General features: G+C 36.8%; 1 protein-coding gene across 1 annotated transcript; it reads right to left on the bottom strand.

Moving 5' to 3' along the window:
- Positions 1–20,933: 20,933 nt before the first annotated feature.
- LOC143439639 (olfactory receptor 7G2-like) lies at positions 20,934–25,396 on the bottom strand. Its single transcript, XM_076925976.1, has 2 exons — positions 24,866–25,396; positions 20,934–23,739 (listed from the first exon to the last, which is right to left on the bottom strand). Exon 2 carries the CDS (start codon positions 23,723–23,725, stop codon positions 22,787–22,789), a length of 939 nt encoding a protein of 312 aa, XP_076782091.1. The 5' UTR covers positions 23,726–23,739; positions 24,866–25,396; the 3' UTR covers positions 20,934–22,786.
- Between the last annotated feature and the right edge of the window lie 687 nt (positions 25,397–26,083).

Here is a 26,083-nt window from a genome sequence, read left to right as displayed (position 1 = left end):
AACTTTCACCTTTATTTTTTGTTTCGTTTTTGTTGTGACTGACAAAAACTATGTAGTTCAGTTGATCATTTTAATCACCTGTTTCACCTGTCTCAGTATCTGTAGTGCTTGAAATATACATACTAAATGCATAAAATTAATAAATTACCACTCCATTCCTTTAAAAATGATATCCATTTTTTCTTCAGAGACTTGAAGTTCTTGTCATACAAATCTTTCACTTGCTTAATTAGCGCCACACCAAGATATTTTATACTTTTTTGTGACTATTGTAAAGAGTGTTGGTTCCCCATTCTTTCTCAGTCATTTATCCTTTAGTAGAGGAAAGGTTCTAATTTATTTGAGTTAATTGGAATACACATGATACAACTCAAAGACTGTATATGAAACACAAGAAGAAAGAACAACACGCCAAAGTGTGGATGCTAAAGTCCTTCTCAGTAGGGAAAAGAGAACAATCTCAAAAAAGTAGAGGGAAAGAGGGATCTGGGAGGGAGATAGGAGGAAAAAGGAAAAAGGGGGACCAGTTAAGATATGGGAAAAGATGGAGAAGAAGTACAGAGGGTCACAAATTTGAAAGTAGGAGTATAGTAACTGGTGGTAACCACAAGAAAGTCCCAGATGCCAGAGACCCAAGAGGATCCCAGGACCCAACAGGGAAGATATTAGCTGAAATACCCAACAAAGGGGAGGCAGAACTTGTAAATTCCATATTCAGTGGATAGTCATGGACCCCAGTTGAGGGATGGGGCCACCCACCCACCTCAAAATTGTTAATCCAGAATTCCTCAGATTAAAATACAATGCAGGGACAAAGAGTGGAACAGAAACTGAAGGAAAAGCCATCCAGACACTGCCCCACCTAGGGATCCATCCCTTCTCTTGACACCAAATCTAGACACTATTGATGATGCCAAGAAGTGCTTACTGACAGAAGCCCAATATAGCTGTTCCCCGAGAGGCTCTTCCAGAGCTGGACAAATACACATGCAGATGTACACAGCCAAACATTGAACTGAGTGCAGGGATCCCAATGGAGAAGTTAGGGAAAGGACTGTAGGACCTGAAGGGGTTTGCAACTTCATAGGAATAACAACAATATCAACCAACCATAACCCCCAAACTCCCAGGGACAAAACCACAAACCAAAGAGTACACAGAAGATACCGATGGGCCCAGATGGATGTGGAGCAGAGGATTGCCTTATATGGCATCACAGGGAAGGAAACACCTTGGTCCTGTGGGGTCTTGATGATGAAGGACGCTAGGGTGCTGGGGCAGGAGTGGGTGGGCAAGTGGTGGAGTACCCTCACAGAGTCAAAGGGAGGCAGGTGGGGATAGGGGCTCTGCGGAGGAGAAACTGGGAAGGGGTATAACATTTGAAATGTGAATAAATAAAATGATCAATTTAAAAAATGAAAAAAAATGTTTGGGATAGACAGATGGTCAAGAGTATTGGCTGCACTTCCAAAGGCCTCCAGATCAATTACCAACACCCACAGGACAGCTCATAACCATCTCTAACTGCAGTTTCTGGGGATCTTATGCCCTCCACATGGACCAGACTCCAAAATGTTGCACAAATATACATGTGCACAAAACATTCATTCTAATGAAATATAAATAAACAAATGTTTTAAATGAGTAGTTGTTAATTTCACGACATCTATGTTTATGTAGTATACTATTATATATATATATATATATATATATATATATATATATATGTGTGTGTGTGTGTGTGTTTGTGTATGTAGACATACATATGTATTTGTATTTTATAACAAAATTGCTCAAATTGTATGAGTTATATTCTCTTTTGAAATTGGGTAAGTTTATTATTGTTCTTGATCAAATTTAAACAAACTAATTTGTTATGCAAAAATGGTACAAATATTAAACAGAAAATAAATAAAATTTTATTCAATAGTATAAAATCATATTACAGCCTTAGCTTGATGTAGCAAAATTTTATACCTCTTCTCACATGGGTTTTTAATTAAGTCTTTGTTTCTTTCTGTATTACATTGCATTACACATTGCACAACACTGAGACCTAAGAATAGTCCTGTTTTCCTCAGCTGTGAGATATTATTTTTGAGGCATTTTCTGCTTTTCTTTCATCTCTTTTTAGAGAATTTACTTTCACAGAAGGATGCACAACAGTCCAGACCAAGAAAGCAAACATGCTTCACCTACCTTTTGTAATTTATTGATTGATTAAAAACAGGTTTTTAAAAATAATATAATTACAGTTTTCTCTTCTCCAACTCTTCCTAGATCTCTCCTATATCCCCCCCAAACTTTCTTTCTCTCTTTTAATGAAATATAAATAGGCATCTAAAAAACAATAAGACAAAATTCAAACAAACAATCAGCACAACGAAGAAACAGGGCAAAAAAGAAGAGAAAATGTACAAGTAACACATCCAGAATTCTGAGATGTACATGTTCACACACATACACTGAAACTTATAAAAACAAAATAAAAAATCATAGTATTTAAGGAAAAGATTGGTAAGGTTTAAAAAACAGAAAATAAATTGTAAGATGGAAAAAAAAATAACAAAATGTACCATTGAGCTCATTTTATATTGGCTATAGGAGATGAGAATATTTTCCTCTGGAAATATCAACACTTCTTGCTAAAAGGAAGTCTATAGAAAATTTATAGCAAATCTCCTTACTCTTGCCTCCATCTTCTGCTTTTCATGTATTCTTCCATGCCACCTACTTAAAAATGTTAACAAGACTTATGTCATGCACATGGAAACTGAAATCCCCATAACTGTACAATTAAATATTTTTAGAGGTCGATCATTATTCTTATATCACAAATTTATGACAATGTGGGATTTATGACTATGTCTATGCTTGTTCAGTTCAAAATTTTATGTTGAAACTGTTGATATTTTTCAGTTAACTTTTCCTTGGAAAATTCTGCTTCTGCTAAGATGCTCAATTTACCATGCCAAGGAGTCGGTTAGAGGTTTCATGACAATATTAAAAGACCACATGAAATATTTCCTTGATATTGTACCTTTAAACATCCTTACAGAAAATTCTTAACTCATAGTTTGAGGGAAAAACTTAGCAGTGTATAAATAGCTACTTTGCTATTCATTTTATATTATATAAAACATTTAATTTTAAAAAAAATGTTTTCAATTACTCTTGAAAAATTCTATACACATGTAAAAATTATCATGAACATATTCACATATATTCCACCCTCTAACTACACATAGAACCTCACTAAACATGATTTTTCAATCTTCATGTTTCAGAGCTTTTTACACATTTTTCTTTTACATCTCCAAATTATTTTATATATAGGTGACTATTTTCACTGTAATTTCAATTCAATAATATGTTATGCTCTATCTCATTGCTTGTGTGATTTCAACTCAAGAAAAACTTCTGGGATATCACATGCAATCCAATTTTGCAACAACTTATGGACAAGGCTATTTATTGACAAAGGCATCAAAGACACAATTTGATGTGTATTCATGGTTTTCTTAATCACACTAAAATACTCTTATCTCCCTAGGGATTACTTATTATTTATAATTTTTTATAAACTCTCTTTGTGTCAGCTAGGATGGGTAGCTAGCCACTGTTTCAAACTGGAGCTAATTTGCTTTATATAAAACCTTTCTTGTGGTTCCTCCTACAGGGTCATGCATTTCCTCAGCTTCTTCAAGCATTTTCCTAATTCAGCAACAGGGGTCAGCAGCTTCTGTTCATTGGTTGGGTACAAAGATCTGCATCTGATTCTTTAAGCTGCTTGTTGGGTCTTCTGGAGGGCAGTCATGATAGGTCCCTCTGTGAGTGCTCCATACCCTTAGTAATAGTTTCAGGCCTTGGGACCTCCCCTTGAGCTGGATCCCACTTTGATCCTGTTACTGTTTGAGACCTTCTTTTCTTTGGGCTCCTCTCCATTTCTGTACCTGTAGTTCTTTCAGATAGGGACAATTATAGGTCAGAGTTTTGACTGTGGGATGGCAACCCCATCTCTCATTTGATGCCCTGTCTTTCTTCTGAAGGTGGGCTTTATAAGCTCCCTATCCCTACTGTCAGGCATTTTATCTAAGGTCCCTCCCTTTGAGTCCTCACCTCCCAGGTCTCTGGTGCATTCTAGAGACTCCCCCAATCTCCTACCTCCCTAGGTAACCTGTTTATATTCTATCTGCTGGCCTGTAGGGCTTTAGTTCTTTTTCCTCACCTAATACCAGATCAGGTTCCCCTCTCCCCTCAACTCCTGTCCACGTTCCCTCCCAGGTCCCTCCCACCCTTCTCACTTGTGATTGTTTTCTCCTTCCTCCCAAGTGTGACTGAGGCATCCTCACTTGGGCCCTTCAGCTTCTTGACCTTTCTGAAATCTGTGGACTGTATCTTGGGTATTCTGTACTTTTATATGTTTTTGGCTAATATCTACTTATTTATGAGTACATACCATGAATTTTTTAGGAGAACCAGCAGCAGTTTTAATTAATCTGGACCCAAGATCTCTCAAATACTGGACCACCAAAAAGACAGCATACACTAGTGGATATGAAGCCTCCAACACATATACAGCAGAGGACTGCCAGGTCTGTGTTCAATCAAAGATCATGCACCTAACCCTCAAGAGACTGGAGGCCCCAGGGAGTTTAGAGGTCAAGGTGGCTTGGGGGACTGGGGACATCCTCGTGGAGATAGGGTGTGGGAAGGAGGAATGGAATATGGAACACTCAGAGGGCATGTGGGGAAAGAAAAAAATTTGGAGTGTAAATAACTAAATAAATAATTTTTAAAAATCTGTCTGGTCTAAAGTACATTTCTCAGTAATAAAGATATTCTAGATTTAGATCAAGGAGAACTTAGACTCAGTTTTAAGCAGATCCAGAGAGGACTTCTTAATGGATATAGGATATAGATTTACTAAATATGTATATCCAGTGCACTCTTTACTTTTTAATTATCATATATAATGATAAAAATATGATTATGAAAAATAAAATGAGTCAAAATACTTCATGAGAATACAAATAAAATTAATTAATTTCTTCAAAAAATCGATAAATTTACTAGTACATAGTAAATATAAATAAGTAAAAAGAGTTATTTTCTTTACTTCACATAAAAAAGTACAGAATGATAGGATGGAAATATGACAATGGAATAGTTGCACCTATAAAAATTATAAGACACATCAGCCTTTTCTGATTATTCATTTTGCACTTGTGTTAATTATAATAATTTTTAAATAATTTTAGGAATTCTGTATTAGTTTTTCTTATACCTGCTAATTTTTACTCTGTGATCAAGAAATAATTCAAATAGCCTGCATTTATTCAAGGATATTTGCCTGAACTTTGAGCTTTAATTTGATCAGTTTCCCAAGAGCAAATCTATGAAATTCAGTTCTAATTAGATAAGAAGTAAATACTTTATGATTTTTGGGTTGTGTGATCTTTGGCATATTTGCTCAATACTATAATTTTAGCTTAAATGTAGTCCTAAAAAATACAATATTACAACTGATCATGCTACAAAAATATCTTTACTTGTGAAAAAGTGAAACAGGTTATATTTGGCCAAACATTGTGTGATACCCTCTAGAATTGGTATAGCCTTTAAAGTATAGTTTAAAATGTTACAACATTTAAAATACCCTTAAGCTGGAGCTATAAAAATAGATTTAGGGAACTAAACTCACATGTGTTAGAAAAATAGCCATTGCTGCTAACTACTGAGAACCCTCTTCAGCACTTTTCTAATATCATTTGCTTGAAACCATAATAAAGGACATGACAATGTATTCTTGCTTTTTTGTGTCAGTAAGAACCAATACTTAAAATTGTACAGTTAGAAAATGAAATTCAAAAACATATTTACCAAAATTCACTTATGAGGCCAGGTATATGTCTGCAAATCCACCATGTGGGTGATTGAGGCATGATTGATTCCAGTTTAGGATATACAATAAGTTGGAACTTGGCCAGGATTATATACTGAGATTCTGCATAAAAATGAAATTGTGTAATTTCAAATATCCAAAACAGAGAGCTTTGAATGCTCCTAAACAAAGGGTTGGTATGTACTAGGTAACATGTATTTTAATACCAGAGCTGATTTGATCAATTTGACCTCTATATTAGGATCCCTTATATCAAAGGATTATTTTATACTTTCAGATACCTATATTCAATTTGTGAAGGAATAAGTTTTTAGGCTATCTAAGGTAGGTTACAATCTCATCCAAGGGCTTGAAAATTACAGAAACAGAAGGAAAAAGATTTAAGGCCAATTAAAATATCATATTCCAGACTGAAATGCAGACATAGGATATACACAAAGAGAGACTACAGAATAAGATAGTGTCTCAAAAATGAACTAAATCAATTATGATATACACCTTTAATCTCAGCACTAAGGAGGAAAATGCTAGTTGATCTCTGTAAGTCAAGGACAGCCAAGTCTGCACAGTCACTACTAGGTCAGCCAAGTTCTACAGAATAGGACCCTGTCTTAAAAACTAAATATGTTCTTGTAATCAAGATCTTTCACTTGCTTGGTTAGGGTCACACCAAGGTATTTTATATTATTTGTGACTATTGTGAAGGGTAACATTTCCCTAATATCTTTCTCAACATATTTATCCTTTGAGTAGAGGGAAGTTACTGATTTGTTTGAGTTACTTTTATATCCAGCAACTTTGCTGTAGTTGTTTATCAGATTTAGGCTTTCTCTGGTGGAAGTTTTGGGGTCACTTAAGTATACTATCATATCATCTGCAAACAGTGATATTATGACTTCCTCCTTTCCAATTTGTATCCCTTTGAATTCCTCTTCTTCTCTAATTGCTCTAGCTAGGACTTCCAGTACTATATTGAATAGGTAGGGAGAAAGTGGGTGGCCTTGTCTAGTCCCTGATTTTAGTGGGATTGCTTCAAGTTTCTCTCCATTTGGTTTGATGTTGGCTACTGGTTTGCTATATATTGTTTTTACTATGTTTATATAAGGGCCTTGAATTCCTGATCTTTCCAAAACTTTTAATATGAAGGGGTGTTGAATTTGGTCAAGTGCCTTTTCAGCATGTAATGAGATAATCATGTACATTTTTTCTTTGAGTTTGATTATATAGTGAATTATGTTGATGGATTTCTGTATTTGAACCATACCTGCATCTCTGGAATGAAGCCTACTTCATCATGGTGAATGATCTGTTTCATGTGTTCTTGGATTCGGGTTTAGGAGAATTTTATTGTGTATTTTTGCATCAATATTCATAAGGGAAATTGGTTTGAAGTTCACTTTCTTTGTTGGGTCTTTGTGTGGTTTAGTTATAAGTGTAATTGTTGACTCATGGAATGAATTGAGTAATGTTTCCTCTGTTTCTATTTTGTGGAATAGTTTGAAGAGTGTTGGTATTCGGTCTTCTTTGAACTTCTGAAAGAATTCTGCACTAAACTCATCTGGTCCTGGACTTTTGTCGGTTGGGAGACTTTTAATGACTGCTGCTATTTTTTTTTAGGGGTTATGAGACTGTTTAGATTGTTTATATGATCCAGATTTAAATTTAGTACCTGGTATCTGTCTAGAAAATTTGTCCATTTCTTCCAGATTTTCCAGTTTTGTTGATTATAGTCTTTTGTAGTAAGATCTAATACTTTTTTTTGAATTTCCTTGGTTTGTATTGTTATGTCTCTCTTTTCATTTCTGATTTTGTTAATTTGGACACTGTCTCTATGCTTGCTGGTTAGTATAGCTAAAGGTTTACTATCATTTTGATTTTCTCAAAGAACCAGCTCCTGGATTTGTTGATTCATTTTATTGTTTTTTTTTTGTTTGTTTCTACTTGGTCGAGTTCAGCCCTGAGTTTGATTATATCCTGACATCTACTCCACTTGGGTGTTTTTCCTTCTTTTTGTTCTAGAGCCTTCAAGTGGGCTGTCAAGGCACTAGAATATACTCTCTCTAGTTTCTTTTTTGAGGCACTTAGAGCTAGGTACCCACATACATATATTCTCTTGATCTTTGACAAAGGAGCTAAAGCCATCCATGGGGTGGGGAGCAGCATTGTCAACAAATGGTCCTGTTCAACTGGAGGTCAACATGTAAAAGAATTCAAATTGGTCCATTCTTATCTCCCTGTACAAGGCTCAAGTCCAAGTGGATCAAGAATCTCCACATAAAATCAGATGCACTGAAACTAATAGAAAAGAAAGTAACAAAGCATATTGAACACATGGGCATAGAGGAAATTTTCCTGAAGAGAATATAAATGGCTTATTTCCTAAGATCAAAAATCAACAAATGGGACATCATAAAACTGTAAAACTTCCATAAAGCAAAGAATACTGTCAATAGGACAAAATGGCAACCAACAAATTGGGAAAAAATCTTTACCAATTTAACATTCAATAGAGGGCTAATATCCAATATATACAAAGAACTCAAAAAGCTAGACTACAGAGAATCAAATAACCCTATTACAAATGGGGTACAGAGCTAAAGAATTTTCAACTGAGGAATCTCAAATGGCTGAAAAGCACCTAGGGAAATCTGCAGCATCGTTAGCCATTAGGGAAATGCAAATCAAAACAACCCTGAGATTTCACCTCACACCAGTCAGAATGTCTAAGATCAAAAAACTCAGATGATAGCAGATACTGGAGAGGATATGGTGGAAGAGGAACACTTCTCCATTGTTTGTGGGATTGCAAGCTGATACAACCTCTCTGGAAATCAGTGTGGCTGTTCCTCAGAAAATTGGACATAGTAATACCTGGAGGACCCAGCTATGCTACTTCTGGGTATATACCCAAAAGATGCTCTAACATATAACCAGGACACGTGCTCCACTATGCTCATAGTAGTCTTATTTATAATAGCCAAAAGCTGGAAATAACCCAGATGTTCTTCAACAGTGTAATAGACACAGAAAATGTGATACATTTACACAATGGGGTACTACTCAGCTATTAAAAGCAATGGCTTCATGAAATTCTTAGGCAAATGAATACAACTAGAAAATGCCATCTTGAGTTAGGTAACCCAGTTATACACACACACACACACACACACACACACACATACACACACACAAACCATACAAGGTATGCATTCAGTGATAAGTGGATATGACCCCCAAAACTCATAATACCAAGATACAATTCAGACCACATGAAGCTCAAGAAGACAGGAAACCAAAGTGTGAATGCTTCAGTCCTTCGTAGAAGGGGGACAAAAATACTCAAGAGAGGAAATATGAAGACAAAGTATCGAGCAGAGACTGAAGGAAAAGCCATCCAGAAACTGCCCCACCTGGGGATCCATCCCATATACAATCACCAAACCCAGACACTAATGTAGATGCCAAGAAGTGCATGCTGACAGGAGCCTGATATAGCAGTCTCATCAGAGGCCCTGCCAGAGCCTGAAAAATACAAAGGTTAATGCTCACAGCCAACTATTTGACTGAGCATGGAGTCCCCAGTGGAGGAGTTAGAAAAAGAACTGAAGGATCTGAAAGGGTTTGCAACCCCATAGGGAGAACAACAATATCAACCAATCACACCTTCCAGAGCTCCCAGGGACTAAACCACCAACCAAAAAGTACAAATGGAGGGACTCATGGCTCCAGCTGCATATGTAGCAGAGGAGGGCCTTTTGGGGCATCAATGAGAGGAGAGGTCTTGTGAAGGCTTGATGCCCCAGTGTAGAGGACAGCCATGGTGTGGAGGTGGGAGTTGGTAGGTAGGTTGGGGAACACTCTCATAGAAGCAGGGGGAGGGAAGATGGGTTAGGCAGTTTCCTAGGAAGGTGGTAATTGGGAAAGAGGATAACATTTTGTGTTCTGTTGTGTTCATGGGATCTGTTGTTTGGTTGATGTGTGGGTCCAGTGTCTTTCTCATTAATATGGAGATCTGTCTGAAGGCTCCATGGCCTGTAGTCAGACCCTTTCCCTGTGGAGGGGCTAGTGGTCATTGTCCTATGTGACTGAAGGAGCCTAGAGTCTAGGAGCATGGTGAATGCCTTCTGTCCCTTGCAGGGAACTGTGGGGAGGTCGATGGGCTGCGGGGACAAAGCTGCAAAGGCCAGCGGCAGGGTCCTGCCGCACTTCCCACACCACTGGCAGCAGCAGATCCCACATTCACACAGCCGCCGCTGTGAGTGGGCAGCGGCTGCGGTTCAAGGTTCCGAAGGCTGGGAACCTGGTTGCTGCAGGCCCAGGCAACACATGGAGTCTGGTTTTCCAAAGCTTTTATTGTTCATGGTGTGGTGAATGGGTGTAGATGGTGCACGCATTCCCCCGCCAAAAGTCAGGGGGTCTGACTTTTTATAGCAAAGGGGAAAAGGGGCAGAAATAACTTAGTTAGCTATTGCCCTCCTCCCCCCCCCTCCCCCCCCCCCCCCCCCCCCCCGCCTTTAGATAACTTATTAGTATTTAAATCTCTGGAGGTGGAGACCTCTACCTTTGTCCTACCTGATTGATGGTGCAGGTTAAATGGAGTTACCCACAGAGTGGAGCCAATGGGATTTCAGAAATCAGGTTGCCTTTTATGGTCCTACAATTTTGACTGTAAATAAAAAAATATCCAATAAAAAAACCTAAAATGAATTTATATATTCAGAAGTAGTTACAGGTTAATATTTCATTTTAATGTTTTTATAAAAACAGAACAGTAAATGTATTATGTGTTGGATAAGCTAATTCCTCGGTAGTAAATTAAATTAGTACAAATATTGCCATTATATAAAACTTTACACATACACACATATGTAAAATATACAATATTCTTCAAATTCAAATACAATTATTGGGTGCCCGGGACCAGTTCCTGGGTGGGTGGAGGAGAAGTCTTCTTTCTTTTCCTTCTTCTTGGTTCTCCTTGAGGCAGCTGAGGGGGAAGAGCAAGACTTTGTCTTATTAGATTCTGGGTAAGACTTTGGTCTTATGAGATAGTTGGGGTTGCTGTATAATAAAGTTTACTTATGTACGCTAGAAAAGTTTACTTTCTATGCTGCTGTAGCTGACCTGCCCACTGGTATCCTCTGGCCAGAAACTGCAGTTTCTGGCACTTAGCACCTCAGCCCAAAACAGAATAGGATTAGGCAAATAGCCTTTGTACTATCTCAGCATGAACTGCTACACTCTGATTTACACCTGCTAGTATGAGGTCACAGGATGAAAAAACACTTAGAGAAGTTATTATAGAGTTTATTACTAAGTGTAAAAAGTTTCCTATGAAAGCTATCTAAGGGGAAAAGTGGAAGGGTCCTGAGTGGGGAAAAGGAAAAAATTCTAATAAGGGAAAAGTTCTAAAGAAAAAAAATTTAGACAGGGGAAAAGGAAAGGAAGAGACGAACAGCTCCTAACAAACCACTATGACTACTGCTACCACTTCTTTGTCTTTGTCTTCTACTTATACATCTTTCAGAGTACATGATCACGTTTCAAAGTTCATCACAAGTTCACACCAAAAATCAAATCATAAATTGAAATAGAAGTTTACAACACAGAATATTGACATGCATATCCATTACGAGTAATTATTTGGCCAAACATTCATCGCCTGTCTCAGATCCACATGCTCACTGAAGGTTTAAAACTGCAAGAAATTAGTGAAGTTTTGGATAGATAAGCCCAGGCAATATTTTATCTTCTGTTCTAGCACCTATAATACATCCTGAGTTCCCCTTTAGTATCCTGTGGTTAATTGTTTTACAACCTCTTGGAATGTGCTCTGAGTAGGAGAAAGTCTGGTTACTACCTAAGAGCAATTAACTGATCACACTTGGGAGACTTGCAGACTTCTCACAGCAGTTGCGACTATCAGCAAAGGATCTAATAGCACTCCCATTATAAAGGAGCTTAATGATTATTGATATAATTTTAGGAATTCTTATAGGATCATCATTAAGACTTAAGAAGTCATCTATTTGTCTATATGGCATCACCACAATACAGTACATCTTCATGGATCTGCAATGATCTGCTCCAAATGGGTGTGCTGTTGCTTAGTGATTGTTCCATATCTTTAATAATAATAATAATAATAATAATAATAATAATAATAATAATAGGAAAAGCATATTAACAGCAGGAATCTTTCCTAAAAATTAGTCCCTTACAGCCTTGCTGAATAAGAGATCACTTGTTGCAGATTATATAAAAATCCAAGGCAAGCCATTTCAGGATGATCACCTGCTACTTATTAGCTTGTCCTATTATGGCTCCTGACAATTGGGTAACAGTTTGACAATTTTAAACAGAAAATAACCAATGGAAAATAGTGAGAATTGAAGAAAATATAAAATATTGAAATATAGAGTTAGAAAATGAACCATGAAAAAAACATTTTTTCACTATAACATAGATTGCACAGAATACCCTCTTTATGTCCATCTTTATTATCCCCCCAAGTGCTTTCTCTCAGCATAGTTAACATCATGAAGACAAGAAACTTTTCAGAATCTACAGAATTCCATTTTCTGAGACTATTAGATAGTCCTATTTGGAATCTTCTTGTCCATATATCTGAACAGAATGGTTAAGAACCATATCATTATACTAGCCTCAGTTTTTATACCAATCTCCATACCCTTATGTACTTCTGAAACCTTTCATTCATTGACATCTGCTTTACCACCTCTATCATCACCCAAACACTAGTGAACATACAGGCTTAAGTCAGCTCCATCAGTTATACAGAGTACCTCACTCAAAACTGCTTTATTCTAGTTTTGTTGGATTGGAAAACTGAATTCTGATAATTATGGGATATGACAAATTTGTGGCTATTTGCTATTTACTGGGGTTCATTGTCATGAACCCCAAACTCTATGGAGAGCTGATTTTGTTTTCCTTTTTCATAAGTATCTTAGATTCTCTGCTCCATAATTGGGTGGCATTATGCCTGTTATTCTGCACAACAGTGGAAATTCTTCACTGTATTTGAACTGGCACTTATTCTCAAACTTGCATGTACTAACATTCTCATCAATAATATACTGGTGTATTTGGTGACAAGCCTGATGGGTGTTCTTCCACTATCTGGTATTATTTGCTTCTATACTATATCTCCTCTGTTTTGAAATTTTCATAAGCTGCTGGAAAAATAAATCTTTCTCTATATGTGCATCACAATTAGTTGTTGTAACAGGCACTTGATCTTTGACAAAGAAGTCAATGGGTAAAAAGAAAACATTTTAAACAAATGGTGCTGGTCTAATAGCTGTCAATATGTCATTGTGCACAAAGCTCAGGTCCAAGTGAATCAAGGACCTCAACATTAAACCCAATACACTGAATATAATAGAAAAGAAGTTGGGAAAAAGCCTTGAACTCATTGCCACAGGGGAAATTTCCTAAACACAATTCCAATAGCTCATGCTCTAAGATCAAGAATTAATAAATAGCACCTCATGAAACTGGTAAAATTCTGTAAGGCAAAAGACATAGCCAGTAAAACAAATCAGCAACCACAAGATTGGAAAAATTTTTTTACTAACCCCACATCCAATAGAGGCCTAATATCCAAAATAAATAAAGAATATGAGAAGCTAACCACCAAAAAGACCAAACAACCCCATCAAAAAATAGGGTATAAAACTAAACCTAGAATTCACAACAAAAGAATCTCAAATGGCTGTAAAACTCCTAAAGAACTGTTCAAAATCCTTAATGATCAGAGAAATGCAAATCAAATGGCCCCAAGATTCAATTTTATACCAATCAGAATGGCTAAAATCAAAACCTCTGGCAACAGCACATGTTGGCAAGGATGTAGAGAAAAAGGAACACTTCTCCATTGCTGGTAGGATTGCAAACTGGTACAAACACTCTGGAAATCAATCTGAAGGTTTCTCAGAAAACTGGAAATAGATCTACCTGGAGACCCAGCAATACCACTCTTGGGAATATACCCAAAAGATGCCCCACCATGCTACAGGGGCAAGAATTCTACTATGTTCATAGCAGCTTTATTTATAATAGCCAGAAGCTGGAAACAACCCAGATGTCCCATGACAGAAGAATGGATACAGAAAATATGGTTCATTTTTATAATGGAATACTAGTCAGCTATTATGGATGAGAAAATCCTGAGATTTGCAGGCAAATGGATGGAACTAGAAAATATCATCCTGCGTGAGGTAACTCAGACCCAAAAGGACATGCATGGTACGTACTGCCTAATGAGTGGATTTTAGCCAAAACTAAAAAGTGCTGAATATGCCAGATACAGCCCACAGAACTCCAAAAGCTCAACAAGCTTAAGGACCCAAGTATGGATACCTCAGTCCCACTTGGGAATGTGAATAAAGCAATCACAAGGTGGGAGGTAGGGACTTGTGAGGGAAAGGGGATGGGGAGAGCAAAGAGGGGAACATGATCTGGTATTGGGTGGGGTAAAAGGACTGAAATTCCTGAGGGCTAGGAGAAAGAATAAAAATCTGAAACCTTGGGAAGTAGGAGGTTGGGGGTACCCTCCAGAATGTGCCAGAGACCTGGAAGGTGAGAGCCTCTCAGGACTCTAAGAGAGGGCCCTTAGATGAAATGCCCTACACTGGGGAGAGAGAACTTGTAGAGCCCACTTTCAGCAGAAAGACCAGCCATTAAGTGAGGGATGGGGTTGCCATTCCACACTCAAAACTATGACCCATAGTTGTTCTTGTCTGAAAAAAACTACAGGGATGGAAATGGAGAAGAGCCTGAGGAAAAGAAGGTCCAGAGGCAGGACCTACGTGGGATCCAGCTCAAGGGAGGCCCCAAGACCTGACACTATTACTGAGGCTATGGAGCACTCACAAAAAGGGACCTATCATGACCACACTCCAGAAGACTCAACAAGCAGATGAAAGAGACAGATGTAGATATTCTCACTCAACCAATGGACAAAAACTGCTAAACTCTATGGTTGAATTAGAGGAAAGCTGGAAGAAGCTGAGGAGGAGGAGGGTGACCCTGTAGGAGGACCAGCAGTCTCAATTAACTTGGTTCCCCAAAATCTTTCCAACTCTGGAACACTAACCAGTTAGCATACACCAGATGATATGAGGCCCTCAACACATATACAACAGAGGACTGGGGGGTCTGGGTTTAGTCAGATTAGATGCACCTAACCCTCAAGAGACTGAAGGCCCCAGAGAGTTTAGAGGTCTGGTGGGGTGGAGGCGGGGGTGGGGACATCCTTGTGGAGACAGGGAGCAGTGAGGAGGTATGGGATGTGGAACAGTCAGAGAGTAGACCTAAAGGGGAATAAAATCTGGAGTTTAAAAGAAAGAACAAAGAAAGAAAGAAAGAAAGAAAGAAAGAAAGAAAGAAAGAAAGAAAGAAAGGAAAGGAGGAAAGAAAGAAAGAAAGTAGAAAAAAGAAAGAAAGATGTCGTTTTGGATAAATTTATATAAAGTTTAATTTAATGAAACTATAGAAGAAGTTATGATCTGTGAAGCTTATACATCAAACAAAGTCTAGTCTACCAAGATTAAGAACTGATTAAAATAGATACTTAAAATAAAAGAAATCATGATTAGTAACTAAATATTTGTAATGCAATAAAAGGTATTCTTTACAATACACATATTCAATGTGTGGAAAGCATTCTGAATACAGGATATAGATTACAACATAGCATTTTTCTGCAGTAAAAGAAAACACCTTGCTGTCATTTAATATAATAACTGAAAAACTGATGATAAGTATCATTTATGTTCCAATATCTCATTCAAATGGGATAATTTAATTTACTAAATTTATACTGTTATATAAAGTCATTAATTTTTAAAATACACATGTATATATATATATATGTAATGATATATGATCATATCTCACTAATTTCCCATGAATCACATCCCAATGCATGCTATTCTCATTTGGCAGCCTATATAAAGCAAAGGAAAGCAGAAAGCACCAGTTCTTTGTCCTTTTGCCCTTACTCTCACAATCATTTAAGTTTATTTCTTTGTAATTCTGGCATGTATAGAAAACCAGGTGAGATATCCAGTATAATAAACTGAACAACTAGTAAATACTTAGACATTTTATTGGGAGACAGTCATTATTGGAATAGTCAGACCATAATTATAAACCACCCTGATAAATTCAATATTATATATTCATTTCAACAGTTCAGTTTTTCTAGAAAATGCTAACTAATATTTTGGTATGATGATTGCTTCTAGAACAATAAAAATATGATAAAAATATCAGAATAATTCTTATGGACCTAAAATAAGCTTTCCAATTTGCCTGTCCAAATAATTACAATAGGTACTCTGGTTAACAAAGTTTCTCTAGAAGCTTGAAGAACAAAAAAAACCTATGGCATGAACTATGTCATAAAATTATCAAAATATGAACATGAATTTCTTGACTCAGTTACTATAAAAAGTAAAGAATTTAATGCTATATATAAAACTTTTGAGAATTTGTGGAAAAATGAGAAAAATAATGATAAGGGTTGTTTGAAGTGAAAATTCCTGTTTTCTTTGGAGTCTCCTTTGTTCCATGTGGTATTTTTCTGGAAACTCTTATAAGAGGATGCTTTTGATGAAGCAGATGTGAGAGAGGATGTTTTGCTGAAAACAGACACATGATGTTTTATTTTAAGTTGCCTGGAAACAGGGCATGTGATGTTTTGTTACAGTGGACTCTTAGGGAACATGCATTTTTTGGAAAGTATATAAGTATAACCCAACAGAAAATATATAAAGCAGGGTAGTACTGGTTCTTCTTCCTACACTTTGCTGATTATTGTTTGTCATGACTTTATAGAGAGAAATACACCATAGAACTTCTGGTGGTGTTCCGGTGGCTTCTTGTCACTTCTGAGGTTTCTTTTCGATCAAATTGCCTTTACTGATTTGATAATGGTGTTTGCATGTGGATCAGGCTACAGCTACTGATCTATGTGAACTGAACAACTGATATCTTGACAATGCAGATTAGAATCCCTCCTCCCCCAAAGAACTACATCTAAACATGTCTACATCCTCTTTTGTTCCATTAACCTTTTCTTTCTTATACCTCTGGTGAGTTAGGAGGTAAATTTATTGAAGTAGAAGTAGTTTTTTTTGTAATATAGTAAGCATACAGTTGTTTGCTTTTAGAATTTTGGGATAAATTTACAAAGAAAAATAATGAGCCCTTTGATAAAATTAACCAACTTCTAGTATCTTATTATAAAGTGACAAAGCACAACTATAAACTGAGTTTATAAAATTGACCATCTCTAGAGGAACAGAAAAATGAAAGGGTTCATCAATATGTTCTGGAGTAGCTACAGAAACCTAGTTACAGAAAAATCAAACAGAAAATCTATTTATAAGATTGGGTGAATTCTGATGAAGATGCAAGTCCTGGCCTTGAAGAGAATCATTGGCTAAAGTAATGGCATTGATTGGGAGAGAGTAGGATTTTGTACCTTCAGATGGAGATGTGTGTTAAGACTTTATTGATTCTGAAAACTTAGAAAACTCATGTACTCTGAGGTTAATTTCAACTAAAGAATTATCTCTTGCCTTAAAAACAAGTATGCTCACACTCTTATTACTTAGACTATTGCCTTTTCTTCTTTTGGTAAAGAAAAGCAATCCTTCACTGTTTGCTAAAGCAGGAGTGATTTGCTCTGAAGGAGATGCCAGGTATGAAACACTGATGTACTTCATAGGATCTAATAGTTACCTCTGGAACTTAGGCTTAAGGATAATCCACCTCCTAGAGGAGAGAAAGTATAGTCCTTAAAGAGTTGTACTATACTAATAAAGAACTTAATGTGTTTATTGATTTATTTAGTCATGAGCCTGGAAAATATATATAGGAATGGATTTTAAGGATGTGGGAAAATGGAGGAAGGAACATAAAACTGGATCACGCAGAGTTAACTAGTATGGGCCCACTAAGTGGAGATTCTAGGTTTAATAGGGAAGTTTACACAGTAAAAAAAAAGTTGACAAAAGTTTGTTTGAATATTTGGCTAAAATATTTGTCAAAAAAATGGCCCATTATAAAAAAAAGTTTGAGATGCCTGTTATTCCTTAGCTAAGTGATGACAAATGGAATTTGAGATTTGAAGGCACTATAGTGCTATAGTGGGTATACTGTAGGAAACTTAATCTGCCACAGGGTAGAGGTACAGAAGAAATATGCTTTTCACTAATCCCGTAAGATGCAAAACGATGAGAAAGGCACCAGCATACCTAAACAGCTATACTGTTGCTATTATTATTGTGCCAGAAATTAAGATCAGAAATGTTGCTGTTTAGTTGTGTAAATTAAATGTTATAGGTTTAATTGGGGCATGAGATAGCAGGGGCCTCACAGCAGCACTGAATCACTAGAGGCAATGTGATCATCTTTATCATCATAAGCATCTTAGACAAAGCAATGTCTGTGATGTCTTGACCTGTAATGGGTTTCACAGAAAAACAAATTTTAAGATACCATGACTTGTATAGACTTTATTCCTGGCTAATTAATGATGATTACAGGCGTGAAATAGATAAGAAGGCTAATGCATTTTTGTTTGATCCGTATAAGGATAAAAATTCTCATATAAGTAGAAGTTACTTTGGACCACAGCAAGCACGAATCTTGGCCAATGAACAAATTTCCATCCTAATCCTTTCTATCAGTCTAGCAACTGGGAATCAAACATTTAAGTCCTTACCTATATATGACATTGTTGCTTAAACTACAATACATAACATATAACTATTGATCTAGCAAAAGCCTTTTTCCTTAAAGGCCACCAGAACCAATTTTCTATAACTTCACAAGTCAATCAGTATACATTTACATTTTCCCCCTTCCCTTCTCCCCACTCACTCCAGCTCCACTCACTCTGACTCCGCTCTGATCTCTCTGGCCCAGCTCGTTTTGGCCCAAAGGTTTTTATTTATTTATTATATGTAAGTACATTGTAGCTGTCTTCAGACACCCCAGAAAAGGGCATCAGATCATATTATGGATGATCATGAGCCACCATGTCATTGCTGAAATTTGAACTCATGACCTCTGGAAGAGGAGTCAGAGCTCTTAACTGTTAAGCCATCTTATCAGCCCACATTTACAATTTTTACCACAATGATATATTACCTCCTCATCTCCATGCTATAAATTAATTCTAAAGAATCTTGGTCATATGTATCTTTCACAGAATTTAAATTTTTAATTTCTTAAATTTCATTATTGATTATGATAATTTACTATCATATTGTTTTCAATTTCCTTCTTCAAGTCTCCTCACACCTGTCTCACCATACATACCCTTTCTAATTCAATGTACATTTTCCAAAAATATACTGAATCAAGTCTTTGCTGCCCTACATGAATGGTGGTGGGGATATCAACAGGAGCATGGGACACTGAACAATGGCTATGTTCTCAAAAATAAGTGATTCTTTCTCTTCCAACAACTACTAATTCCAAATAGCTCCTAATGAATGATTTGGCCCTGGGACTTGTGTTTGGTCAATGCAATATTTTTGTCTGTCTTGATCTTACACAGTTATTGTACAGGTAACCACAGTCACTATAAGGTTATGAGATCAAAATGGGGTACAGAGCTAAACAAAGAATTCTCAACTGAGGAAATTTGAATGGCCGAGAAGCACCTTAAGAAATGCTCAACATCCTTAGTCATAAGGGAAATGCAAATCAAAACAACCCTGAGATACCACCTCACACCAGTCAGAATGGCTAAGATAAAAAATTCAAGTGATGGTAGATGATGGCGAGGATGTGGAGAAAGAGGAACACTCCTCCATTGTTGGTGGGAATGCAAGCTGATATAACCACTCTGAAAATCAGTCTGGACGTTCCTCAGAAAATTGGACATAGCACTACCTGAAACCCAGCTATACCACTCCTGGGCATATACCCAGAAGACGCTCCAACATATAATAAGGACATATGCTCCACTATGTTCATAGCAGCCTTATTTATAATAGCCAGAAGCTGCAAAGAACCCAGATGTCCTTCAACAGAGGAAATGATACAAAAAATGTGGTACATTTACACAACGGAGTACTACTCAGCTATTAAAAAAATGAATTCAAGAAATTCTTAGGTAAGTGGATGGAACTAGAAAAAGTCATCCTGAATGAGGTAACCCAATCACAAAAGAACACACATGGTATTTACTCACTGATAAGAAGATGTTAGCCCAAAAGCTTGAAATAGCCAAGATTCAACTAACTGACCACATGAAGCTCATGAAGAAGGAAGAACAAATGTGGATGCCTTGGTCCTACTTGGAAGGAGTGACAGAATGCTCAAGAGAGCAAATAAGGTGACAAAGTGTAGGACAGAAAGTCAAGGAGGGGCCATCGGGATACCACTCTATCTTGATATCTGTCCCATGTGCAGTCACCAAAGATAGATACCTATATGGATGTCAGGAAGTGCATGCTGACAGGAGCTTGATTCAGCTGTCTCCTGGAAGGTCTGCCAGAGCCTGACATATCCAGAGGAGGATGCTCACAGCTACCCATTGATCTGATCAAGGGCTCCCAATGAAGAAATTGGAGGACTGAAGGAGCTGAAAGGGTTGGTGGCCCCAAGAGGAGAGCAACAGAGCCAGCCAACCAGAGCTCCCCAGGGTCTAAACCACCAGCCTGGGATCACAAAGGGAGCACCCATGACTTTAGCTGTATACTTAGGGGAGAATGACCTTGTCTGGCATGGGTGGGAGAGGGGATCCCTGGTCCCATGAAGGCTGAACACTGAGTGGGGAGGAATTCGAGGGTGGGGAGGGGGGATTGGGAGGTAGGTCGGGACACACCTTTGTGGAAGCAGGAAGGGGGATGAGATAGGGGGTTCCTGGGTGGTGGGGGAATGGGTTGTGGGGATAAAATCTGAAATGTATTTTAAAGAAATAAAATTTTAAAAAAAGAACTTTTCAAAAGTACATTTATTAAATTCATTATATGGGTATTATGTGTGGGTTGTACACTTGGATTATACTTAAAACAATCATAACAGGTTGAATATAATTAATACTTGAAATAAAATACTGTCTGTCCAAATCTAAAATTTATCTCCACGACTAATATAAATTATAATTTTCTTTCTGTCTTCTTGTTTTTGGCTTAATACCTGGAATAATGTTAAAATAGTTCTACCAGTTACACAAAACTGAGGATGTGCCTTCCTCTTTTTTTAACTGGTTCTATGTAATTTAATACTCATGTTTACTATATCATATAACCCCATCTAAATGGCAGAAAACCTAGAAATGTATTTAAGTCTAACACTTGGTACAGTATAGAGAGATAATATAGCTGTTGCATCAAAAGTAAACATTATTGTTGCAAAAAGGAGCTAAAGTAATATGACTTTTAGTATTATATTTAACTTGACATCTGTATTTTCCTGAAACTCACAGCAGTTTTGAGTAGATTTGTATCACTATTAACTATTACCTGCCATCTGCCTTAATTTCTATGCATTTGAAAAGAAAAGAACATGTTCAATTTTGCTTCAGAATTAAAACCATAATTTGTCTTTTATAAAAGATGCCATTTTCATTATTTAGTTTCAAGTACAATGTAGCTAAAGTGTATTTTTTAAATGAAGTATATTTTATTGATGATAATTAATGCCAGCCTGTCTCAGAACTGTCAGCAGTCCAACAAGGTGACAGAAAAAATTATTATTTTTATACCCCAGGCTTTAGCTTAGGCTATTTCACAAGTAGATCATATAAATGAATCATCTCATTTATTTTAATCTAAATTTTGTCAAGTGGCCATTTACCCCTCCTTTAGTTTCAACACCTTTTCTTTCAACCATGTCTGGCTGGCAAAATCTCCCATACCTGATTTTTTCTGAGTTCTTATCCCTGCTATGATGTCCTGCTTTCCCTCCTTACCCTGCTGTAGGCAAACAGACGAATATTAAACAATTCAGAAGTTGATGAAGAAGAATGTTTATGAAACACTGAGACAAGAACATAAAAATTCACAATACCAAAGTCCACACAGTAGTCAGTACTCTGCTGGAACAGAAATCAATACTTGAATAATGCAAAACAATCCTTACACAGATTATCACAAATAGATTATCCAAACAATAATACTTAATATAATAAATATTCTGATTATGGTATAAAGAATAATTCTCATTAATAATTATTTTGTTGATCAGAATCTAAAACAGAAGTTTCAGTTATCCAGTACCAAAATCTCTATCACATAGACGCACTTTTGTGTCAGTAGTATCTACTCAGTATACACTTTATCTACAGTACCTACATTTGAGATATCAATAGAGAAAATATGACATGATGACAGCTGTAATTTTATGGTTCCTTTTTGTGTAGTGTGGATAAAATATGTGCTTTCAAATCCAAACTAGACTGATGAATATTAACTCAAAAAAAAAAAAAACTTCATCATATGAAGTATGCAAGGTGATCACACATTGCCATCATTTTAAAGACTACAGGAAACTGGAGAACTTCAGCTCAATATAATTCCACTTAATTTGAACCAGTTTATAGGTTAACAACAATAACTAATTTTATGAAAACAATAGAGAAAATATAACACCATGATACCTGTAATTTTAGAGTGCCTCTCTGTGAATTGTAGATAAAGCAAATACCATAAGAACTAATGTAAGAGATAGGAATAAATCTAGAAAATATCTGAAAGTAAAGCTTAACATGAGTTGAAGTACACCAAGTCCGCATTCAGTCATTTGAGTGAGTACAGGAATGTTGAGAAATTTTACCCATTAAGATTATTTATAATTTGATTTTCTCTAAAATGACATATCAATAGAACATCACATAAGATAAATGAGTCTACCAACAAGTTTCTTCAAGGATTCCTTCATTTCTCTATTTCTTAGACTATAGATAAATGGGTTGAGCAATGGAGGAACTACACTGTACATCATGGAAGCCATTGCTGTGTTTCTAAGAGAATCTGTTACAGCAGAACTGATGTAAACCCCAAAACCTGTCCCATAGAACAAGGAAACCACAGACAGATGTGATGCACAGGTAGAAAAAGCTCTGTGTTTTCCTTCAGAAGATGGCATTCTTAAGACTGATGATACAATGTAAATATATGAAAAAACAATTCCACAGACAGGACCACCCCCAAAGACAAAAACTGCAGCAAATATTAAAAAATTATTGAGAAATGTATCAGAACAGGCAAGTTTGATAATTTGAGCCAGCTCACAGAAAAAGTGTGGGATTTCTAGGTCTGTGCAGAAGGAAAGCCTCAAAACCATTAGACTATGTGTTAGGGCATCTGTAATACTAAAGAGAAATGAGAATAGAACCATCAGGACACAGCAAATAGGGTTCATGATGACTCTGTACCTCAGGGGTTTGCAAATGGCCACATATCGATCATAGGCCATTACTGCCAGGAGAAAATTTTCCATGTCTCCAAAAATTGAAACAAAGCAGATTTGAGAGAGACATTCTATGTAACCTATGCTGTCATCATGGGCATGGATGTTCACCAGCATTTTGGGGATTGTGACTGTACTGTAACAGATGTCATTAATGGAAAGAACAGAGAGAAAGAGGTACATGGGGGTGTGCAGCTGGGAGCCAGCGGTGATGGCCATGACGATAATCAGGTTTCCCAGAACTATAATCAGATACATAAAGAGGAACATGGAAAAGACAAGGGGCAGCAGTTTGTGATTGTCTGTCAGTCCAAGCAGATGGAATTCTGAAACTGCTGTTTGGTTTTTCAGTTCCATGTTTTTGGCATAAACTTTGAAAGGGAGAAAGTAAAAAGAAAATTAAATTCATGAGCACCTTTGTCAGAATCACTTAGGTAACTCTTAGAATGGCACTAGAATAGCATTCATTGTCTGTGATAATTTTACTGATATAAATCTATATCATATTTTAAACACAGCTTATTTATAATAGTTTGCCACAGTACTAAACCACTCCAAAAACTTCCCTCCACAGTGTGAAAAATCATGAAATTTTTTTTTAGTATTTTGAAGAGAAATCTTTATTGCAAAGGGACATATTTTTCGATGGAATAGAATCAGACCTGTCATTGTCCAGAATTTGAAACCTTTAAATAAAACCTTGGTTAATATTTGGTTAAATTCATGTGATTATTTGATGGAGAAGAGACTATTCACTAGAATCTTTTTTTCATAGTTCACTTTTCCTTGTTTGCTTTCATATTCCTGTTTTTTTTTTTTTAGGATAAAATTTTCATAAGCTATTTGCTTTAATTTTTATTTGTTCTTTGTAAATTTTCAATTATGCACTAATTAAAAAGCATTCATGTCTCCCTCCCCTCTCATCATCTTTCTTACCTTGCAGTTTCCTCACCACAACCACTGAGAAAAACATCTTATCATGGAAGCTATAGTGTATCACAGTGCTTTCCCAAACCTCTTTGTTTGTTAATATTCATTGTGATGATGTATTGGTCTGGTATGAGACTGCTGGGTTCTGCTTCACTACCAATACTTGAACCTCACTCTGACTTCTCTAGGTATCTTCTTGTTGCTCTGTGTCACAGAGATACTCAAGTTTTGAATCGGTAAATCTGGTCACTTCAAGCACTCCAGTATTTCACCACTGGTGTATATGTTGGCTTGGGCCGAGTCAGTGTCCTGATTTATGTACTCTGGTCTAGCTCACATAAAACCTCTGAAACCAGGGCTATCTTTAACTTGAAGTCCAGGCAAGGTGCAGGGCATGCTTACCACAGGGTGGCAGTCAGGGAGAGATTTAACCAGTTCTTCTACTCTCAATACCCTACAACCAGCTGTCCCTTCTGCCCTGGATGGTAAGGAATGATGTGGTGATGGGAAGAAGATTCTCTATCTCTTGTCTGTCCCTCTGTCATTGCCTTAAATTTTAAAGCTTACCTGAATGTTGGAAATTGAGTATATATCCTCAGGAACTCATGTCTTAAAAGGTCCAATGTTTTCTGGTAGTGAGAGTATAAGTACTCTGCTTTAAACTTATACCACACACCAAATTACACATCTTCTTATCTCATGGGCAATAAATAACAAAGCTCCTCATTAGTCCATTTATCTTCACAGTCATAATCCCCACAATGCCCTACTGTCCTAAGAAAGTAGCATTTCAAGTAGCTTGCTCTCTGACTCTGACTCTAGAGACCACATAAGTGCAGTCTTTATTTATTTATTTATTTATTTATTTATTTATTTATTCACTTTATACCCCTATTGCATCCCCTCTTTTTCTCCCAGTGCCACCCTCACAAGCCCTTCCTCCATTATCCACTTTCTTCTCCTCAGAAAATGGGAAGCCTTCTTAGGTTCCTGCCTATCCTAGGACATCAAATTCCAGAAGAACTATGTATATCCTCTCTAGTGAGCTTATACAAGGCTATGGGAAGGGGATCCATTGGCAGGTCAGAGTCAGAGACAGTCTTTATTCCAATTTTTAAGGATTTCACATGAAGACCAAGCTGTGCATCTTATTTTTTCTATTTATTGCATCACCCTTATTTGACAGATGTAGCCAGGTGTGAAATTATTCCCCTGAGTCACATAATCCTGCAACAATGTTTTCCCTAAGCATATATCATCAGGCAGTTATAGACTGAACTTTGTGAAACTGCAATTAAAAAAAACCTAAAATTTGTATTCTTTCAGTGTTTTCATCAAGTATCTTCAGTGCTAAGATAAATTACTTATACACACACTGAGAACCTTTTTATATATCTATCATCAATTCACATATTGTCTTCACAACTAGATAGATAATAGGAAGACAAATGATGGATAGGTAGATGTTTAGAATATATCAATGATTTATATTATTTTATTTTATTGGTGATTTTATTAATTTACATTTCAAATGTTATTCCCCTTCCCAGTTTTTCCTGAACAAACCCCGTCCCCTCCCCCCTCCTTTTGCCTCTATGAGGTTGTTCCCCCACCCATTTTTCCACTTCTGACTCAGTGCCCTAGCATTTCCCTACTCTGGGTCATAGATTCTCTACAGGACCAAGAGCCCCCCCCCCCAGGGATGCAGGATAAGGCAATATTCTGCTACATATCCAGCTGGAGCCATTGGTTCCCCCATGCATACTCTTTGGTTGGTGGTTTAGT

Source organism: Arvicanthis niloticus, chromosome 27 (genome assembly GCF_011762505.2).
Source record: "Arvicanthis niloticus isolate mArvNil1 chromosome 27, mArvNil1.pat.X, whole genome shotgun sequence".
Classification (NCBI taxonomy): Eukaryota; Metazoa; Chordata; class Mammalia; order Rodentia; family Muridae; genus Arvicanthis; species Arvicanthis niloticus.
Note: the sequence above shows the minus strand (reverse complement) of the source record. Positions and strands in the feature narration are given on the sequence as shown.